Source organism: Morone saxatilis, unplaced genomic scaffold (assembly GCF_004916995.1).
Source record: "Morone saxatilis isolate NCDOM2014 unplaced genomic scaffold, NCSU_SB_2.0 Contig21, whole genome shotgun sequence".
Lineage (NCBI taxonomy): Eukaryota > Metazoa > Chordata > Actinopteri > Moronidae > Morone > Morone saxatilis.
In genome coordinates, this window is record NW_023339774.1 from 19,502,485 (window position 1) to 19,510,350 (window position 7,866).

General features: G+C 36.1%; 1 protein-coding gene across 1 annotated transcript in view; it reads right to left on the bottom strand.

The window, feature by feature from the left end:
• The window catches only part of LOC118332999 (GRAM domain-containing protein 2B-like), a gene marked incomplete at its 3' end in the record, with an annotated part of 9,040 nt that extends 4,540 nt beyond the window's left edge, over positions 1 to 4,500 (bottom strand). Inside the window, 7 exon segments of the mRNA XM_035668477.1 lie at positions 2,245 to 2,316; positions 2,401 to 2,496; positions 2,584 to 2,687; positions 2,764 to 2,833; positions 2,926 to 3,013; positions 3,814 to 3,936; positions 4,253 to 4,500. Coding sequence (XP_035524370.1) covers positions 2,245 to 2,316; positions 2,401 to 2,496; positions 2,584 to 2,687; positions 2,764 to 2,833; positions 2,926 to 3,013; positions 3,814 to 3,936; positions 4,253 to 4,347 — 648 coding nt within the window.
• Positions 4,501 to 7,866: the final 3,366 nt, after the last annotated feature.

The following is a 7,866-nucleotide window of genomic DNA, read 5'->3' on the forward strand; positions in this document are numbered from 1 at the left end:
GTATCAAGCATGATGGCGGGGGTAATGATCATAACCTTCTGCATGCAGAACGCCTTGTGGGAAGATGAGCATTTACTGGTTCGTAGAGATCTGAAGGAGCTAAACGCAGCTCTCACGTTCCAGTTTTGGATCCTCTGAAATTCAACCTGTTGAGCTTTTGTTCTCTTTGCTTGCTATTTTCTGCATGGGCTGAGAGGAAATTGTCACCTCCAATAAAAATTTCATTCAGTTTCTCCCTGATGAACTGGCCATATCGAAGCCTGAATGTAGCTGAAAGTTGTGTCAAGGAGGTAGGCTCATTTTGGGTTTGGTTTTTGTTGGGTATGTTTTGTTCTCTGCGTCTGAAGCCGTTACCGTCCAAGTTTCCGTTTTTTACTCGACATTTGGTAGTTTCATGATTGTCTCGAGGAGACACCCAGCTTTTTAACTATAAAGTTTTTGTGATTTATGATTATCTCATCCAAATTTGTTGTGGTAGATGAATGTACCGTACTTTTTTTGGTTTAGGAGATATCCACGAGCGGGTAAGAGTAGTGAGGATCTGTCCAAATTCCATTTCATCGCTTATTTTTAAATCATCAGTCGTATGAGTATTTATATGACAGATAAATTTTGCATTTCTGGGTGTTTTCCCCGTTGGTCGCCGTTCTATCTTGCTAAAGTCTGTCTTAAAAAAACATCTTTTGACAGTCTGTTTAATAATAGACTATATTCTGCAACAATCGATCATGCGTATAGGATTTAACACCTCCAGATATTATCATTTCTATCAATGTTCATCCATTTCAGTAGGCACATTGACATTGAGATTAAAGATCGCAGGGAGAGAGAGAGGAGAGCTATTTTTTCTTTGGTGGTTTCTCCTGGGACTTTTCCGGTTTCACTCTAGAGAGTTGTCTTATGATCTCATCGTCTTGACAGACTTTATATAAAGATAGTGTATGATTTGTTTTGTATTGTTATTATTTTGTGTATAATTAGTGCTATCCTTTGCATATATTGGTTTTGTTTATTTGTACTATATCAATTTTGGTTTATGGTTTAGCAATAATTTCTATAATTGTAATGTAGAGGATTACCTTATGATTTGTGTGCAGATTTTAAATTCAGTTTGTCTCTTCGTCTTGTAAGGCGTTTGTTATCTAGGAAAAGAAGGCGTTCTACATTGCACTCGATAAATGATGTATGTAGTTCAAGTTGAAGTGTTATTGAAAATGATTTGATAGACCACTACGACTTTGTATCACTGCTATTGTATTCAGGTTTAATAGTAACATTTTAATGTATCATAATACGGTTAAGTTTGAGGTGTGCAAGTTGTTTTATAGGTAGTGTGTATTTACATTTGGGATTGTTTTGGTTGTTATATTTGCTTCGCGTTTGTTTTTTGGCTTTAAATAACAGTAATGGGACAGTTGTGTTTGAATCAACAAACTTCTTAGAAAAGGTTGAAATTTACCGTGTGTTACAGTGGATGATGAAAGAATTTGACTACATAGTATATTATTAACATTGTCAGTTTTATCATAAAAAAAAGGCTTGTTATGAGGCAAAATATGTGATTGCCTTTAAGTACACTGGTATTTCAATGAATATTGATTTGGTAGATGCTCGTAGCAGTAACATTTTACTTTTTTAAACAATATATGAGCACCAACATTAAATGAGAAGATTAATACAAATCTTGTGTTATTATGCTAAATATGAAGCAGGAGACAGTTAGCTTAACTTAGCATTAAGAGTGTAAACAGCTAGCCTTAATGAAATCTGCCTAACACATTATATTTAATCTGTACAAAGTGTAAAAATGACCCGTTGTGGTTTTACAGGGGGGGTATAAGCCTTTAGACAGACTCAAGCTAGCTATTTCTTCCATTTTCAGTGTTTAACAATCCAAAATACAAAAATATTAAATTTACTGTGATATAAAACAAGAGAAAATTGGGAAGCAGGAACCTGAAAATGTTTAATTTTTATCAAAATTTCAGTTTATTGACTAATTTAATTCTTAGGTTCTGAAGATAATGTCTTCATTGTCAATCAAATATCAAACTAGGATCACTATTAACTAGAAATAATCTAAATTTCCAACACTATTTCTTCTAAAAAATGTGTTAAAATATGTAAAAATGTCCTCCTTTTGTTGAAAAATAAAACCCACTTCAATTACTACTTAATTACTAATTATTGAGTAAAATGAGCTCAATTAGGGTGAATAAGTGCTTTATAGAAGATGTTATTTACCTCCAAATGAACGCAGATGGACTTCAGAAGTTTGTAGGTGGTGTTTCGAGACAGAAAGGACACAAACACATGCTGGAAAACAGTAAGTTAATGTAGAATCGCCTTCATGTTTAGATTAAAAATAGAATAACAAACTGATTGTCTGAACTGTCTTACCTGATAACTTTTGGTTTCAATCACAAGAGCGTTTGGCACCAATAATGCAGTTTTAGTCTTTTTGATAAACGTCACAGACATCACAGGGATTGAAATCTGGAGAGGAGATAAAAAAAACATATTTAAACCAGAGAATTCAGACATGAAGTCAAAACAATATCTTTATTTATTACAGTGTGATACCTTGGTGTCTTTGCCAAAGACTTTGGAGTGGAAACAGATCCAGTTATCGGAGACGAACATCTTGCCCTGATATAAAATGTCTCTCTGCAGGGCACAAGTATAACCTGTTGGCACAATTTATTATATATAAATATATTATATATTTCTTTGCTTCACATGAAAAGAGAATCTTAAACTTACTTTGTTTGAGTAACTCATCCTTGCTGACCTCCTTGAATAACTTATGATACTGTGCATTTGGCTTTGATAACTGGAAAACAAATACAGATTTTTGCTTTATTAGGCATTTAAACCGTGCATAAACATGTATAATGTTTGGTGTAAATCAGACTGTGTACGTACGTGGCTGGGCTGCGGTTTCTTCCTCTCAAACTTCGCTTCACAGTCGCCTGGACTCAGCATCGGCGAAAGCTGCTCCACAGGTTTTAGCCTGGCAAATAAAAAGGGTGTTTATATGTTTACGTAGCAAGGAGAAAGGGACAGGTAAGGATATATCAGCTACAGTTATACAGCGTTATAACTTATAATAAAAAACACACGATTACGTCTACTGATCCAGACTGAATGTATTAGTCAAAAAAGTAAATGTCCTTCATTTTAGGGGGTTTTGCATGGTGTCAGCTGTGGTTATGTAAGAGCTGCTTACACAGCAACCACAAAATCTGTAAACAGCACTCTGGTCGTGCAGGTGTGCAGTCCTTAGGTGGAATTATAGAGCTGTAAGACATGTTTTTTTAAAGATAATAATAATTATATTCTTTGGATTTCTTTAGGATGTTACTAAGTCATACTTTCAGCTTTTAATATACCACTTAAGGTGAATTTTTATTATGATTTCTGTCGTATTTTCATGTAAGAAATGACCCCAAAAGACTTAAAAGTTCAGATTTATAAATCAAAATATTTAGATTTGGTCATATTAAAGATTATTTTTCATTCATTTTAAAAGCTTTTCTAAATGTTGCACTAATGTCTAACTTATGTGTGTTTAAACTGTTTATTCTTAATTAATGTTCATTTCTGTTATAAATCGTTAGAAAATAGTGGAAAAAAGTCCAAAGTGACATCCTCAGATGTCTTGTTTTGTGCGACCAACAGTCCAAAACTCAAATACAATAAATTTAAAGTAAAATAAAACAAAAGAAAGCAGCAAATCCTGCATTAAATAACTAAAAACACTGCTGTAACGTCTGCATTCAGTTTATTATGCGACAACATAACCTTCTTCACCTCAGGCTGGGTTTCTTCCTGCTCTCTGAGGGGTCCAACTCTGTGTCCAGACACAGGTGGAGGTCCGCAGGTGACCTTCCAGGCCACCTCTGTCTCCTCTCACCTCCATTCTCCACTTCAGACCTGAACACATGGAACCCAAAGAGGCGTTTACAGTCTCTCTTTTCATGTCATAACACATTAATATAGTGTGTGCTGAAGCAAGGTAATGCAAAGCAGCTCGGCCATCATTTAAAACTACAACATAGTATGAAAAGTTGTTGTCATCCTGAGTTTCTAGATGCAAATGATCTGTGCCACGTCCGCGTCTCAGGCATCAAAAAGTCAGCACAGCCCTTTAATTTAAAGCAGGATATGCGTGCAAATAACCACAATGCATTAGGCCTTAAAATCAGCCTCAGCAAGCCGGGCCCTTCCTCTCCATCGCATCCACACTTACGTCGACCGATTCCCTCGGGAGTCCTTGTTGAAAAGTTGCTCCGGTGCAGATAACGGGGTCAGAGGTCTGTCCGCCTGCTCGGTCATCAGTACCATGTCTTATATGTCATATCTTATGAACGCGACTCTCCTCCCTGCACGGCCTCCAAGTGTCTCAATGTAACGCAGACAAGAAACAAAAAACCTCTTGGCACGGAAAGTTTTTTGGGAAGATCGCTCGATGGAGCCGAACAGCCCGACAGAGGAGGAGCTGGGAGAGGGGGAGGGAGCAAAAGTGGGGAAGGACATCAGGAACAACAGGGGAAGGGAAGGAGAGAGGCCCAACCCCTGCTGCTCCATGAAAGAGTCAGAATAAACCGGGCAGAGTTTAAATAAGTAAAGGGGGGAATACTTTATTAAGAAGAAAGCCCGCACGCGTTTGCGTAAAAGCTTTGCGTAATAAGCTCCAAACTGCGTCAAAGGTGTGACAAGATTTTAAGTTTCTGTTTCCAAACTTTTTTTTATTATTGTTGTTGTTTTTAGTCAACTTCCTGCAAGAAAACCTGGGAAAAAATCCCCTCAGATATCAGTTACAACAGAGTGTATTTGAGAGGGATTTCCAGCAGAGGGCAGCAGAGTTTCACGGTTTAACAGAGCTGGAAGATTATCATTATTATTATTTAATTATTATTATATAAATGCAGTGGTGGAAGTTACTCAGGTGCTTTTTTCAGGTACTTATCCTATTTTATTCCGCAGCTCAGATAGAAATGTCCTTTTTTTTTACTCCATTACGTTTATTCGATCATATTAAATATACAAAATATAATCAAAACAGATAAAAAAAAAGGATTATTATCAAGTTAAGATAAAACTTTATTGATCCCGAGCCATTGACATACTTGTAATTGTTTACATTTTATTTTACTTTCTACATTTCAGAAATATACAAGCACCATTTTAATGTTACAGTTAATTTTAACTACTTTCTGTCATCTTCGGGGGTTAATATTCACAATTCGGCATATTATGTGTGTGAAATCGACTGTATATTATATAATAGTGGATATAGTCCAGTAGAAAAAGTACCTCAATAATTGTCAGTAAATATAGTCTCCATCACTGCTTGACAACATGCATGTATAAAAATATATCCACCATATATAAAGACAAATCCAAGACTCCATGTTTTATTTCTCTTTTTCTAAAGTTCTTGTTAGAAATGTTAATTTCTTAAGTTATTTCTTTAATAAACATATTCTTTTGACTACAACATCTGCAGCAGATGTTGAGCATTGAGCTTTTTGACTTTTACTTTTGATGGAATATAGAATAAGTATTAAATGTCTAAAACATGCACACTTATATTATTATTGTCAGATTGAGGCCATAAATCTGCACCTTAAATAACAAAAAACTTAAGAGTTATCAGCCTACATGCTTATTTTATTCATAAACCTCATTAAAACATTTATTTATAATTTCCTTCCTTCAGCCTCCAGGTGTCGCTGCTGCAGCGTTTAATGAAAAACATCAGTTTTAAAGACTTGTCAGAGTTCATTAAGTATCCAGGAGACAGCCGGCAATGCAAGCTAGCAGCTAGTTAGGCTGCCATTAATCACGGCTGACAAGGAATGAGGGGTTAAAGGTTCGAGAGCTGCCAGAGACTCTGTTTCTACACAGAGGAGTTTGTTTACTGGATCACATGTTCAAATAACAGCGTTGGTAACAAGAAATCAAAGGTTTTACTGGAGTAAAAGTAGCAGTAACGCTCTCTAAAAACACTCTGTTACTCAGTAAAAGCTCAAAAGTATTAAAGTAAAATGTATTTATTGGGCCGATTGGTGAGTTATATTATTATTTATCATATTATTTGAGTATTATTGGTGATGCTTTAACATGTAAGCAGCATTTTAAAGTCACAGAAGGTGGCGGTGGAGCTTATTTTAACTACTTTATATACAGTTTAATAGCACAATATCACATTTTATATACTGTTAGATGTAAAATCTTAATCTGTGAACTAAATCCAGCTGTCAGATAAATATAGTGAAGTAAAAAAAAGTATTTAGGTAAATTTTTAACACTCAAGTAAAGTAAAAATACTTTAAATTGTAAAAAAGTACAAGATTTGAGCAAATTTACTCCATTACTTTCCACTTCTGCCAGGTAAATGAGACCAGGGTTGATGTACCTTGACATAAAAAACAATATTTTCATAATTACTGCAATTTATTAAATATAATTACACTCAAAACAGTCATAACCATTAATAGCTGAATACAATTTATGAGCCTTTTACTTGATCATAAGATATACTGTATGTCAACAGTTTAAATGCTCCCATAATGCCGTTTTCCACCCACACACACAGTATTTTGCTTTAAATGGTCACAGCGAGGTCAAAATGGTCCTCATACTTCAGGTTGAAGGAATAGTTCAACAGGAGACCACTCATATGGATGCAGCTTGCTTAGCTTAGCATAAAAACTGGAAACTGCTGTTTGAGTCGGAGCAAATTTCTTTATATAAAGTGTATTTTATTATTCCTCGAAAGAAGTAATTTATTGACAGTCTCCGATCGGTACACTTAAGAATCAATTAATTCCAGTGTATGAGTAATGAATATGTCAGAAAAAAAACATTAAAAATAATAAATATTTGTGTTTAAATTAAGCTTTTCTTTCAAGGAAATTACATTTTTACCATATTTAGCACCAAATTTTACAAGAAATCTTCTTTCTTAAAGAATACACCTTCAAAATAAATTACACCAAACATTTAAATCTGTAAAGTAACTACAAATAAATGCAGGTTTAAAGGTGCTGATAGGTGGATTCATTCTCCTTTGGACAGAGCCCTGGCTAGCTGTTCCCCCCTGCTCCCAGTCTTTATGCTAAGCTAAGCTAACCCCCCCTCGTGGCTGTAGCTTTATATTTAGCGCGCAGACACGAGTGTGGTATCGTATATTCTTCTCGTCCGACTGTCCGCAAGAACAGACGTGGTGTTTCTATTCCTTCACAGCTTGGTAAAAAGGGTTGAGTATTAGATTAAAAGCATTAGCTTATACCCAGTTTATATATATATATATATATATGTATATGTGTGCAAAGATGGCTTTTTGCTTTGCCTTTTCAGTGGCATGTCAGATATTCCACCACAGAAAAAAAGGAACAAGGAAGGCGTAGAGAAAGGAGTCTGCTGTGTGAGAGAGTGCAAAAATGGTACTTGTGACGGGGGAAGATTGAAGTCCTGTTAAGTGCTCTGCTTGAAAGCATGTCTGGCCTCATTAGCTGTCAGTTGTAACAATACTGAGCTGGCAGCGAAGACAGGTTGGAGTCTAGTGGTCATAAATCACTCCTCGACAGCTGCCTGACAAGCTGGGAACTGGTACACGGGGCGCGGGCAACCCTTCTCAGCCTCGACGCTGCGCAAAAAGGCACACAGCAAAGCCGTACAAACCTTCATCGCTATCGCCCTGAAAATGACACAAGTGGTGTTTTGTAAGAAGAGGTGGGGGGGAAATTGCTTTTCATTTGTACTCAAAAAAGCCCTGCATTTGTGTGTCCGTGAGCTAAATGAGCTGCAGTGGCTTCTGTGGAGGGCAGCAGTGGTGGCGGAGGAGGAGGAGGAGGA